The sequence below is a fragment of the Lagenorhynchus albirostris genome, chromosome 2 (assembly GCF_949774975.1).
Source record: "Lagenorhynchus albirostris chromosome 2, mLagAlb1.1, whole genome shotgun sequence".
Taxonomy (NCBI): Eukaryota; Metazoa; Chordata; class Mammalia; order Artiodactyla; family Delphinidae; genus Lagenorhynchus; species Lagenorhynchus albirostris.
The window spans coordinates 148,460,544-148,475,127 of NC_083096.1; the positions used below are offsets into that span (position 1 = coordinate 148,460,544).

General features: G+C 39.8%; 1 protein-coding gene across 9 annotated transcripts in view; it reads right to left on the reverse strand.

The window, feature by feature from the left end:
• The window catches only part of MAST2 (microtubule associated serine/threonine kinase 2), a 201,080-nt gene that overhangs the window by 84,157 nt on the left and 102,339 nt on the right, over nucleotides 1-14,584 (reverse strand). The window contains exons 1-2 of one of the 9 annotated variants that reach the window (XM_060140188.1): nucleotides 9,838-10,083; nucleotides 6,814-7,008 (exon numbers count right to left, since the gene is read on the reverse strand). The exons of 7 other annotated variants lie outside the window; for them this stretch is intronic. In XM_060140188.1, coding sequence (XP_059996171.1) covers nucleotides 6,814-7,008; nucleotides 9,838-9,884 — 242 coding nt within the window. In that variant the 5' untranslated portion in view covers nucleotides 9,885-10,083. Of the gene's footprint in view, nucleotides 1-6,813; nucleotides 7,009-9,837; nucleotides 10,084-14,584 lie in introns of those variants that run through there. One more of the 9 variants, XM_060140189.1, reaches the window with a different exon arrangement.

Here is a 14,584-nt window from a genome sequence, read left to right on the forward strand (position 1 = left end):
GAGGAAGCCGAGGTTTTGCTCAGCTGAGCATTCAGCCAGCAGCTACTAAAATGGCAAGCCCCAAGGGCCTTCACACAGACGAAAATCTCCAGTTGTACTTCTCTGGCTAAACAATCTTCACTACAAAGCAGCAGTTATAAAACACCTACCAAGAAACTGGTGACACTCAGGTGTCAGGTTGAAGGCCCAGGAAAGAGTCTAATTAAGTTGACTCAAGAGTAAGGGTACCCAGGGACTTCCCTGGCAGTCCAGTGGTTAAGACTCTGCATTTCCACTGCAGGGGGCATGGGTTCGATCCCTGGTCGGGTAACAGATCCCACATGCCATGCAGCAAGGCCAAAAAAAAAAAAAAGAGTAAGGGTACCTAATAGGATCACAGATGTAGAAAACAATCTTATAGTTACCGGGGGTAAAGAGAAGGGAGAGATAAATTGGGAGACTGGGATTGACATATACACACTGCTATATATAAAATAGATAATAAGGACCTACTGTATAGCACAGGGAACTCTACTCAGTGCTCTGTAATGACTTTTATAGGAAAAGAATCTAAAAGAGAGTGGATATATGTACATGTATAATCGATTCACTTAGCTGTAGAGCAGAAACTAACACAACATTGTAAATCAACTATACTCCAATAAAAATTAAAAAAAAAAAAAAGAGTAGGGTACCTAACTGTACCCTAGGGTAACACATAACAAGGGGGAAATTCCTTTCGTGTAAGTATTGTAGCTAATAAATGGAAAAGGAATGGGACTATCACCTTTTTTGCAAACTCCTAATAAAATAAAAAATCTAGGTAATAATTATCAATGGCCACTACTATCAAAACAAGGAAGAAACCTGACATTACCTGCCTCCTAATAGCTATACACTGCATCAACTACTGTATTAAGTATGTTTCCCCAGGCCCCCAAATCAAACCAGAATCAGATCAAGCCCCCAGGTTTACAGGAAATATAGAGGTCATAAGAACATGTTAAATACCTTTCAGGGATGCAATCAGCAAAATACAGAATGTGGGAAAGTATACAAGGAAAAACAACTCAGTTGCTTCAACAAATGAAACACAAGGAAGGAAAAAAAAAAAAAGAGAATGGGATACCTAGATTGAAAGAAACTTTTAAAAGTAGAATGACCAGGGACTTCCCTAGTGGCGCAGTAGTTGGGAGTCTGCCTGCCAATGCAGGGAACACGGGTTCGATGCTTGGTCTGGGAAGATCCCACATGCCGCGGAGCAACTGAGCCCATGCGCCACAACTACCGAGCCTGCGCTCTAGAGCCCACAAGCCACAACTACTAAGCCTGTATGCCACAACTGTTGAAGCCCAGGCGCCTAGAGCCCGTGCTCCGCAACAAGAGAAGCCACCACAATGAGAAGCCTGTGCACCACAACAAAGAGCAGTCCTCGCTCGCCCCAACTAGAGGAATCCCACACGCAGCAACGAAGACCCAGTGCAGCCAAAAAAAAAAAAAAAAAGTAGAGTGACCTTGGACTTCCCTGGTGGTGCAGTGGTTAAGAATCCACCTGCCAATGCAGGGGACATGGGTTCAAACCCAAAACAGACAAAAATAAAATAAATAAATTTATTTTTAAAAAAAAAAGTAGGGCTTCCCTGGTGGTGCAGTGGTTGAGAGTCCGCCTGCCGATGCAGGGGACACGGGTTCGTGCCCTGGTCCGGGAAGATCCCACATGCCGCGGAGCGGCTGGGCCCGTGAGCCATGGCCTCTGAGCCTGCGCGTCCGGAGCCTGTGCTCCGCAACGGGAGAGGCCACAACAGTGAGAGGCCCGCGTACCGCAAAAAAAAAAAAAAAAAAAGTAGAGTGACCAGACATCCCAATTTGTCCATGACAACCCAGGTTCATGCCTCTTGTCCCAGTATAACTGTTAATAGAGTCCTCTTTCATTATTAAAAGTTTCCTAGTTTAGATAATAAATTATATGGTCACCCTACCTAAGAGATACAGTAATCAAATGAACTGTGTTGGCATATTTGGATATTGAGTTTTAAAAAACCGTCATAAAACATTTGAATACTGGATATTTGATGATATTGATAAATTATTATTAATTGTCTTAGGTGTGATAATGGTAATATGCTTATGCTTTTACTGAAATATTTACAGATGAAATGACATGGGATTTGCTTTAAAATAATTGAGTGAGGGGGGAATAGGTGGGATGTAGATGAGATAATATTGACCATGGGTTGATAACATAGATACTGGAGATGTAGGACTACTCTCTCTACTTTGGAATATTATGGAGATTTTCCATAATACAACGTCTAAAAAAGAGAGTAAGTTTTCTAGAAAACAAAATTTTCCTACTTCCAGAAACAGAAATACCCTAGAAACCTTCAGCTTCCTGCTCTTAATCCAAGAACAAGCCTTTGACATCTTGCCCAATACAACTATATGTTTATTCATAGTCACTGAAGCCAGGATCTATGAATAATTCTCTCCCATATAAAGTTTCCTGAGGTTAAATCACAGCTAGCATTCTTCATTACTTTACCTTTCCATTAAAAAAAGAAAAAGTACTTTCCCTTCCCTAACAGGAGAATCACATCTGAATATACTCTCAAGCTGTTCTTTCCATTACATGGTGGAGGGGTGGTGTGGGGGGTGGGAAGGGGGTGGGAGGGGGGAAACACCTTGAAACCTGTTTTGAGGACTTTTCCCACTGCCAAAATATGGCCCAAAAAAGAATGTAATTCAGTGTTTCTTGTTTTAGTCCATGTCCTGGTGTGCCCCAACAGGCCAGTTTTAGCTGCAATAATTAGTGAGCCTGCGCAAGAGGGCAGGAGAGCACCCAGCTGCCACTGCCTTATCTTAACCAATGACAAAGCTTCCATGGGCAGGACATAATGATAAGTGATACCTAGAGCTACTCAAGGGAAAATCAGAATATGAGAAAACTAGTGGAAGCCAAAGGAAAATTAATGGAAGCAACATGAAGTGTGAGGATCAGCAACATGTGAATTTTCTAACAAAAATAGCAAAATAACTGCTATAGCAACTATAATTGTTATCCTGAACAATTTTACATGTGTTGACTCATCTAATCCTGACAGCAACACCTGACGTGCTATCACTATCCCCAGTTTAATAATGTAGAAAACTGAGAAAGAAAGAAGTGAAGTGATTTGCCTACAACAGGGCCAGGATAAGAACAAGTTCTGGAGACATTCCTCTTTTAGAGTTACTTTGAAAAGCAGTTTAAAAAAAGACAGATAAGACAAGCAGGTGTTGGTAAAATGAAAATAGTGCTTTCTCTTTGGTAGGAAACAATCCTGACACTACCAAAAAAGGGTTTCAAAGGCTGCCTAGTTTTGGAGGAGGCCCAAAGGAACACCTGTCCTTTGCCATAAAAGTCTACAGAAAGCTTCTCACACATGTGACACAGGAGACAGAGAGCTGAATTAGTCCCAGCTGCAAACTTCAGTAGTGAACTTCTTGCTGCTGAAGATATTCAACCAAAGAACAGCTTTTCCACTAGAGACTATATGAAAAGAATTCCTACGCAGTAGGCAGCAGGCTACAGCTAGAACCCTTCCAATACAAAGTTCACTCTAATGAGGATTTCTTGCTGCACTTTAGGGCCAACAAAGACGATGGCAATTTAAAATTGAACCAAAACCTAAGCCATTCTATGTTCCAGGAAGTTGCCAAGACCAAACTTCTATCCCCAGGAGGTCTACAGCTCCAATGAATGGCCAAAGACACAACTGCCTCCTCGCTCTAGAGGCATGAATTATGCCAAGGACCATATCTAGTACTCCTTCAAATAGGGTTATATCAACAATGCAATACCCATGTCTCAGCACCAATCGGCAGACTAGAATCATATTCTTAGAAGGTGTACAAGTTGACTAAATGTTCAAGGTTAATTAATTCAACCCAAATCACAATCATATTTATTATGCCTCTTAAGGTTGATCATACCCATCCAGGACACTTGAGAGCCAGCATCAAGGCCTGTCTATAACAGACCCATCCCTTCTCATCAAGGAAAAAACGGAAATGTAGTATAAGAGTTAAAGTGGCATCATTTTAAAACCATGTGTTTTTTTTGGTACGCGGGCCTCTCACTGTTGTGGCCTCTCCCGTTGCAACCATGTCTTGATTGTCCTTCAAATTACTATGGACAACAATTCGTAAGGTCCTAAGTCATCACTAAGATGCAATCAATAAAAGGGTTAAGATTCTGAACAGGGCCAGTTCTAATTACTATTTCTAGCCCTTTCGGGCAATGCAACCAAAAGCCACAACAGCTGTGTTAGTTTGCTAGGGCTGCCACATCAAACTACCACAGATTGGGTGGCTTAAGCAAGAGACATTTATTTCCTACCAGTTCTGGAGACTAGAAGGTGTCAGCAGGGTTGGTTTCTTCTGAGGCCTCACTCCTTGGCTTATAAATGTCTGTCTTCTCGCTCTGTGTCTGTGTCCTACCTAATCCACTCTTCTTATAAGTACACCAGTCATATGACAGCCTACCCTAATGACCATATTTAACCTTAAATTACCTGTGTGAAGACCCTATCTCCAAATACAGTCACATTCTAGGTACTGGGGGTTAAAGCTTCAACATATGAATTTTAGGGGGACACAATTCAGCCCATAAAAATAGTTATACTCCATGGAAATAAAAGACATCCCAATATGGCCACTGTATGGTGGCAGTATGTAGATCCTAGTACCCTCTTTCCTGGGTCATCTATTTTTTTAAAAATTTATTTATTTTTATTTATTTATTTTTGGCTGCTTTGGTTCTTCGTTGCTGTGCGCAGCTTTCTCTAGTTGCGGTGAGCAGGGGCTACTCTTCGTTGCAGTGCGCGGGCTTCCCATTGCAGTGGCTTCTACTGTTGCAGAGCATGGGCTCTAGGCACACGGGCTTCAGTAGTTGTGGCATGGGGGCTCTAGAGCGCAGGCTCAGTAGTTATGGCACACGGGCTTAGCTGCTCCGCGGCATGTGGGATCTTCCTGGGCCAGAGCTCAAACCCGTGTCCCCTGCATTGACAGGCAGATTCTTAACCACTGTGCCACCAGGGAAGCCCCATCCATTTTTAAATAGAGGTCAAATTCACTGCCAGTAGCTCTAGAATTTTCTTCACTTATTCACATTGTTTACTGGAATCATTTTTCTCTTCTTTTGACCTGTATTTGTTCAATTGCTAAATAACAGCATGTTCATTAGGCACATGTATGTGGTAAGGATTTTGTAGAATTTAGGTTCATCACTGTGTTCATTAAAAACTGATTCTGTCCTAGATTCTGAATGTGAATTCAGAGAACAAAACTAAATTAGTGGATGATAGCAATGAGCATGGATAAAAGAAAAAATGGAATGACATAAGCCTAAAAGAGGAACAGAGGTTTTTCAAAGAAGGTAATAAAGGTAATGGCCAACCTCTTCAAGTCAGATCACCCCAGGGCTCAATCCATTGACATTTCCTCCTTCTCTACTCACTGGATGATCTCACAAACCTAATGATTCATTTCACTTATACGCTCACAATTCCTAATTACAGCTCTTTAGCCCAGACCTCACATATCTCTAACTGAATGTCTAATTAGCTATCTCTTGCAGTTTCCCAGTCTCAGTTCACGGTAACCCCAATTTTCTAGCTGTTCAGCCCCAAATCTTCAATTATCCTTAACTCATCTTCTTCTCAAATTCTGCATCTAATCCATCAAGAAATCCTATCAATTCTACCTCCAAAATACATCCGCAAATCTGACCACTTCTTACCACCTGCACCATCGTGGGTTCAAACCACTGTCTCTCACCTAGAATGTAACAGTAGCCTTCTAACTATAACCATAGTGATTCTTTTCATCTAAGTCAGATCATGACATTCTTCTGCTTTAAACCCGTCAATAGCTTCTCATCTCACTGAGCATAAAAATAAGAATCCTTATAATGGCTTTAAAGCTCTACTATATCTGGCTCCCCACTACATCTCAGACCTCATTTCCCACCTCTCACCACCTCTCATTCCACAGGAGCTTCACTGGACTCTGCTGCACAAAGAACACACAAAGCAAGCTCTTAGGTCAGGTCTTAGGCACTTACTGTTGCCTCTGTCTGAAACACTCTTCTTTCAGATATCATTATTCTGGCTCCGTGACTTCTTTCAGGTCTTTACTCAAATGTCAACTTATCACTGAGGACCTCCCTGGCCATCTTATATGAAATGTCAACCCCTGGGCCCCACATTTCTTATTGCCCTTAGCCTACTCTATTTTCTCAGTATCATTTATGTCCATCTGTTAAATATTTACTCACTAATTTGTTTGCCTCCCTCCACTAAAATCTAAGCTCCCTGAGGACAGGGACTTTACCTCTTTGTGGTCATGGTTTGTTCCTTCAGTGCCCAGCACATAGTATGTACTCAAATAACATTGAACATAAGGAAGACAGGAAGAAATGTGGAGGGGGTTATTTTCAGCAACCTGAACAAATCCCCTAACCTGTTTTGGAATCAGATTTTCCTTTTGTGTAAAATGTGGGTTTGGACTATTTAACCCTCAGAGAGCTCTAGCATCCTGTCATGCTATGCTTCTCCTATGGGGTGGTTACAGGACTGTCCATCAGTTAAGATGGACACGCAATTATTCAACTACTGATATGCCACACTACTTTCTCCCTAATTTTGAATGCAACAGAGATCTGTGAAATTCCTTTCACAGAGGGCCATAACTTTCATTCCATTTCTCCCCATTATTAATGAGAAAGGTCTAGGTTTTACCTATCAGGCCAGAAGCAATCACCAAGGCCCACGTTTATCACAGCAGGTTCCTTACCTCCACTGCAGTGAGCGGCTGGAACTGGGACTGCCAGGACTGCTCTGGGCTTGTGTGTTCAGGAAAAAGGCAAGAGGAGAAGTAGCCAGAGCACAATCAGCACTAAATGGGACTTGAGTGAGGGATAGGGTTGGAGCCGATGTGGGTGAAAGTATGAGCCGGTTTACTTCAGATCCTCGACAAAGAGCAGAGATTCTGACAAGGTACCACAGTAGAAGACAGAGTCAGTGATAATTTCTCAGGCAAAAAGAAACATTCAAGGTGGGTTAGTTTAGTCAAGAGGATCAAGAAAAGTAAGTGGTCAAAAACCATTCTCAAATATCATACCCAGTACCAACGCTGGCACAGAATGACCACTGAGTCTAAAACTTAATCCACAAAATTAAAACCAAAAATTTAAGCTTTGGATAGTCAAAGTATTTAGATTGGCTTCTGGGAAAATACTGTAAATTTACTAAAACTCATCAATTAGCAAGCAGTAGATAATATTTTGTGTTCAATGACTAAAATTTCCTAGAAAAATTTGTATGTCAATAAAAGTAAAACATTCTTCATAGTTTTTAAGTTGTTAGATTACAGTTACAATAATACCAAGTTACTTAGCTAACTTTTGCCTAAGGAGTACACCAAATAACGTTACTTTACTCTATAATAAATTTTGCTTCTATTTAAATTTTCGTTTTGCAGGTTACTTCTTCCCCCTAAAAACAATCTAACCATCTTGATGTGTTAAGTCCTAAAGAAGACTATTAAGTGAGATCATTAGACTGAAAACAGACAGATGGTAAATATGAATTTCTATTTTGTTGACCATTTATAGACTTGTCACAGATGATGAAAAAGAACTGACAGATGCACAGCATTTAATTTGCTATAGTAGTGGCATAGCTTTCTATACAAATACCACATTTAACTACAATTTTATTTCCAAGATAGGAAAAAAATTAAGTATCATATAAGCACCTGTTTTAAAATGATATTAGTTTCCTGTATTGTTATTGCTGCCTGTTTGGATTTGGTGACATTCTGCTTGTGTTTAATTACATATATTCAAAGGAAATCTTCACCTTCCTATGTACTATCCCTCTAGCTGGCTTCAGTATATTTCTCAGATGAGTATTTAATATGAGGATATAGTAGGATAGGAAAGTGGACGGCAGACAACTATTTAAAATTACAGGCATATCCAAATTTCCACAAATTCAACATATTTTTTAAATTACAAGCAAAATATTAATTTTTAATAAAATATTAATATTTTTGATTAATTTTTCACTTTCAAAAAGAATTTTCACTTTGCTAAAGAGCTCTAAATAACATCTAAAGAATTTAAAAAATCAGCTCCCTAGTACAGGTGACCCTTGAACAATGCAGGGGTTAGGGGTGCCAACTCCCCTCGTAGTTGGAAATCCGCCTACTTCACAGTCGGCACTCCATATCTGAGGTTCTGCATCTGCAGGTTCAACCAACTGTGGATCGTGTAGTACCCTAGGACATACTTATTGAAAAAAATCTGTGGTATAAGTGTGTTGTTCAAGGGTCAACAGTATATATAAGCTAGAGCTAATCAGAACATACAACAAGACACTTTTCTTGTTAAGCTGAATAATATTGCTTTTACAAAATTCTGGAGTCTTAAATCTTATCACATAAGACGAGGCTTAGCCATTTGATGAATATATAATAAGGATTATAAAAAAATCTATGAAAACCAAATCTCATTCTTTTTTTGCTCTTAATTACCACTCTGCAGACTGGTTAGACTCTGGGCCTAGAGTCTAAAAAGGATTGTTTGGAAAAGGAAAGGTGATTGATAAACTACTTCCTAGATCCTCAGGGAGAGTCTTCCTTAACTACTTCCTAGATCCTCAGGGAGAGTTTTCCTAATCCAAATTCAAAGTCACTAAAACAGATACAATGATTACAATTACCAGTACACTAATGTTCGGTGAGCATGATTTTTAACCCCTTATGTTTTCTTCAACTACAAACTTAATTGAAATTTTTCCAATTTTGCTCACAAGTTATCTTTACTTTAAATGACACTTTAGTTGATGAAGCTTCTCTATTGTGGTCTTTTACTTCATAGTTTTAATGTGGGGCTAAACCATTTTTTTAAAGTGTGCCAATCCTTCCAATTATATACTTCAAATAAGTTTGATTTCCCAAGGTCTGGTAGAATCATCAGTTCAATCAATGAGCATCCACTAGCACGGAAGGGCAAGGACCCAAAGGAAGCCCACTGATGAAGTCTGCCTACTTGAGTAGCTATGCTGTCTCCACGTAACCACTACCCTTCAGGGGAAGAAAATCTGAAGTGCTCTCCCTCTGCCCTGTGAGTTACAGCAAAGGCAGTTCAAGACAGATCGCTGAGGTGGCATGGATTCTAGTGCACTTCTTTCCCTGGTTCCCTAATTTGCTGATCAATTCACTCAGTACTTCTTCATTAAATAAGCCTGAGCAGCTCTTGGGAAAGCTACCCTGAAGTGGAAGTCTTCTTCCATTCCCCAGCTTCAAAATCCTTACCTAAGTATTATTTCTATATTGGTCAACATAGAAATAAAATTCAGGTCATACCCTAAAAGACTCAGGCTTGGATCTGCAAGGGTAGAGATCTGAGGTCCTGAGCTGACAGGCCAAGGGCAGAAATACAATACTCTCTCTAGTCAAAGGCAGAGATACTTTCATTTCCCTTTGTTTCTCACATTCATGGGGCTTTGACACTAACTTTAAATACACATTTGCTTGCAAGACAGGAAAAAAGGATCTTCACTGTTAACCCAGCTTCCCAAGTACTTAAGAATCACTAAAAGACATCTAACTCAGTTTTCAGAATTAGAAAACCCCATATGCCTCTGCCAGGGATCACTGTTTTGACCTTGAATCTATTAAGCCAGCTCAGCCCTCTTCCTGACAGGCATCTCCAAACCAGAGTCTCTTCCAAGCAAATGAAGGCGTGTTAGTTGGCATTAGTTCTTTTCCTGACACCTGCCAGTTTCCACTCAGAGACCCCAGCCTCCTTACTGAATCCGCAGGCATGGTGCTCCCAGTCTCTCTCTCCTCCGTTTCATGATTTTCCTGGCTACTCAAGCTTTTGCCCTCTCACACTTGGAATCTTGGCAGGAAGTTCTCTCACACAAGGGGTATGCAGTCATAAACCAAAAGAAACTTACAAAGGCTTCCCAAATATAAGAGAAAAATTAAAGCACTTTTCTTCAAAAACATGATTTTCAGAACCCCCCCTTAAAAAGACCTAAGACCACAAAAGGCAGCAGTGAGGCAGAGTGAGGAGTCCCAGATCCCAAATGAATCAGCTGTCCTCTGATCTGCCTGACATCATTCACACTCAGCCTGCAACAAATCAGAGCCCCAGGGAGCACCTTGTTCCTCCTCAGTGACAAGCATCAAATCCCCTCCCCCACAAATCAGCTGCAACCTCCAACCCTGAGACCTGGCAACAATAAAGGCTCTGGCAGAAACTGCACATACCAACTTGAAAACTCACACTGTGACAGAAATACTATTAACTCAGGAGGCGTGGGCCAGACTATAACAGCTGTTGCAGCAGGCAGGGGAATGGAACAAAGCATATTAAGGATCCCAAATCAGTAAATAATGAGCTAAGAATATGTGGGCACTTCTGCAACATTATTCATTCTCAAACCCAGGCCTGATGGAGGATGACAGAGTTGTAATGTTGGGGCTCAAGGCATAGTTATTATTCAAATTCAGAATCTGACCAATTTAAGTAAACTCTGTACTCCTTCTTTAGACTAAGTCCAGCATCATTTTAAATTCAACTTCTATTACTCTCCAATTACCTAAATAACCTTGTGGTAAAAAGAAAAAAAAAAGCCATAAGGAAAGTTAAGAAAAATAAGCCTAGAAACTATTTAGTTTAATTTCATCAGAAACTATTAATGAAATAATTTATATGGCAGATGTTATACAAGGTAAGGTGAGGTGAGCTGCAAAAGAACTGTAAAAAGGGTAAACCACTGAACCTTTGCATGCTTTGATTTGCCCATCTGTAGAATGAAAATTACTAAGGTACCTAAGAGGTATGTTGTGGTAAAGATTAATATATGTAAAACAGAAAACTGCCTAGCACAGAGGAAGTGCTACAGAACTGTTAGCTATTATTGTAGCTCTTACCCTCCCAGGAGGGCAAGCTCCCAATCTAAAGGAGGAAGATAAGTGCAAACGCATAAGAAACCATCTGACAAAAAGCAGCCTGGCCAATTGATCAAGTAAACTACTGAGCTAAATACTGACAGCTAAGGGAGCTGAGATTAAGCAAAAAGTCTTGGTCCCCTGCTTCGGAGCACCTGCCAACTCTGATGGGCTCCTCTCATTCACCTGGATGACAAACAAAGTATGTCAAACTGGTTTTCTAGGGTAACATTCAAAGGATTAATTCATACTCCAACCAGTGCTTTTTTAACTGCAGGTCACAACTCTTTAGTGAGTCATGAGACCAAGTTAGGAAGTCGGGACCAATATTTTCTTAAAAGGGAAACAGAATGAAATAGAATAGAAAAGAAAATATTGAAGTGCTTCACACAGATTAAGGATAAGAATTATTTAGTGAAATTTGTGTGTTTGTGACAACTGTTATTGAAATATGTATAATATACAAGTGTAAACATGTGTCATGGTTTACAGTGTAAAAATCTATTTACTTCTGAGGGTCATAGTCTAAAAACTTTGAAAGCCACTGCTCTAATGACCCAAGCAAACCCACCCCACCTGGCAGCTACAGACACTCACTTTCCCTCTCCATGTACCAGCCCAGTCATTTGGCTCTCACAGCTCCTTTCCAGAATCCCCTGTTCTCTATAACAAAAATGGAAACACTCTCTCAGAAATCTAGCACCTCTGAACAAGTACTGGGTCCCACTTTGGGAAAGTCTCGTGATGATATGAGGGTCAGTCACAGAAGCCCACACTCCCACATCTAACAGACTAGCTGCGATCTATCTCCATCCCAAGCCGAGGCCATGCAGTTAAGGCCACGGTCCTGAGTTTCTACTCAATATTCTCCACTCGCCAATACCCAACCCCAGGCTACTTAATAATAATAGTAGTAGTAATAATAATAACAACAATAATGGAATAACAGCACATATATCATAGGGCTGTGATGAGGACCATTTGGTTATTATGCGTGGAGTGCTTAGAATAGAATCTAGTAAACAGTAATTACTTACAAATGTTGGTTGCTTTATGTCGTTATTATTAACATCACTTTTCATCCAAGAAATGCAAGTTAAAACCACAATGAATAACACTATCCACCCACTTAGATTGGCCTTAAAATTTAAAGTCTTACTATAACAATTGTTAGTATAGATGTGGGCCAACTAGAGCTCTCACTATCACTGGTAGGAGTATAAAATGGTACAACCATCCCAGAAAATTATGTGGTGGTTTTTACAAACCTAAACATACAGTTATCATTTATCATTTGACAAGGATGGAGGAAGGGCAAAAAAAAAAAAAAAAGAAATCTAAGTTTGGCTATTTGGCTCTTTCACTTTTTAAAAGATTAAAAATATTTTAGCCAAAAGAAATTCCACATAGCAGATACAATGAAAGTAACATTGCAATAAAATATAAGGAGATTAAAGCAAAAAAGTGGAAAAAGTAAGTTTGCATGATGTATTCATTTTCTGTTGCATAACCAATTACCACAAACAGCCACTTAAGACAACACACATTTATTATTTCACAGTTTCTGTCAGTCAAGAATTCAAGCACAGCTTATCTAGGTCCTCTGCTTAGGGTCTCACAAGGCTGCAATCATGTGTCACCCAGGTTGCATTCTTATATGGCAGACTGGCTAGGGAAGAATCCATTTCTAAGCTCAATCAGGCAGTTAGCTGAATTAATTTCCTTGTGGCTATGGGACTGAGGGCCCTAGCTTATTGCTGGATATCAAGTGAAAGCCAACCTCAGCTCCTACAGGCTACCGTAGTTCCTTGTCACAAGGGCTTTCCCAGCATAGCCGCCTACTTCACCAAGCCAGTACAGACTGTTTCTATGGTAAGTCTACTAACTAGACAAAGTCCTATATGCCATAATATAGCCACATGAATGACATCTTGTCACTCTTACTATGTTTCATTGGTTAGAAGCAAGTCACAGGTACTGCCACACTCAAAGGGAGTAGGATTACACAAAAAAATGAACTCCAGGAGGAGGAGACTACGGGGGCTACTTTAGAGTACGTTCATCATGCATGACTATGAAGAAGATTCACCAAAAAATAACCCCAAACTGATTTCTATAGACTACTTTATTAGCACCACCACAGATCAAGGTTTAGTCTGCTATTTTTGGTTTTCTTTATAATATCCCAGCACTGAAAACATTAAAGGAGATCTTTTTTTTTTAATATTTATTTATTTATTTGGTTGCGCCGGGACTTAGTTGCAGCATGCAGGATCTCTAGTTGAGGCATGCGGGATCTAGCTCCCCGACCAGGGATCGAACCCGGGTCCCCTGCATTGGGAGTACGGAGTCTTAACCACTGGACCACCAGGGAAGTCCCAAAGGAGATCTTAAGACATGTCATACAGCTGCCTAGCTACTGCTTTAAGAGATGGTGAAACTGCAACATAAGTGACAGCAATTTATAAGGTGATATTAAAATATTGTTTAATATCTTGTGACAACAATAATTTACCATGAGACTCCATTACAAAGTCTGATGTGTGAAGTTCGTGGTTCATTTCTAAATCCATGTATTGCTTTTAAGAAATCTTTTTTGCCAATTCCAATTTCTACTGCTACAGCAGAACAAATAACCTCTAATTTAAAGAAAAAAAATCTAAGAAACAAAATGACTCAAGAAAGTCTATTAAGCTGGTATTGTCAAAATAACACAATTTAAAATTTTTAATATATTTAACCTAGTATATTCAAAATATCATTCCAATATGTAAACAATATAATTCTTAACAACACACTTTACACTCTCTTTTCCCAGTCTTTGTGATATAATTGACATAAAAACAAAACAATTTATAAGAAGATCTTAATTACAATATAGTGGCTTTGCTAATAAAGTCAAGGAAAAGTATGGACATTTTTATAACATGAATTGTTTGCCTTTACTGCTCAAACAGATGAACACCTAGATGGGTGCAGTATTAATTCAATTATCATCTTTAATATTTTGCCAACTTTCAATCATATAAAATTGATAATGGAAAAATTCATAATTGGTTGTAATATCTGTCTGTTTCCCTCCTTAATGATGAGGCTGTCTTTCTCTAACCTTTAAATGTTTTCATTTTATATCTGGATGAGAGCCATGATTTTATCTTTTTTGGAAAATTACCTGTTAAACAGTGTTGGAAGTCTTCCACCAAAATGTCCAATGGATTCACCTCACAGAGCCACATGAAAGAAGTGCACCTCATGTGGACTGCCCAGGCATTTCTTTCTCGAATTTGAGAGGTAAATCTGAAGTGGCGATCTGAAGTTGGCCTAGTCTCTCCTTTTCTAATTTTAATTTTCCTCTATATAATTCAGTTTTGTTTTAGGTTTGTTTATGGCTGATAAGTTACTCCCACGGTGGTAGTAGCAATGACTGGGATACTGTTTTTATGGTCTGACCACTCCTGGCTATACACCCAAGAGAAATGAAAACATATGTCCATAAAAAGACTTGTATATGGGGCTTTCCTGGTGGCGCAGTGGTTGAGAGTCCGCCTGCCGATGCAGGGGACATGGGTTCGTGCCCCGGTCCGGGAAGATCCCACAT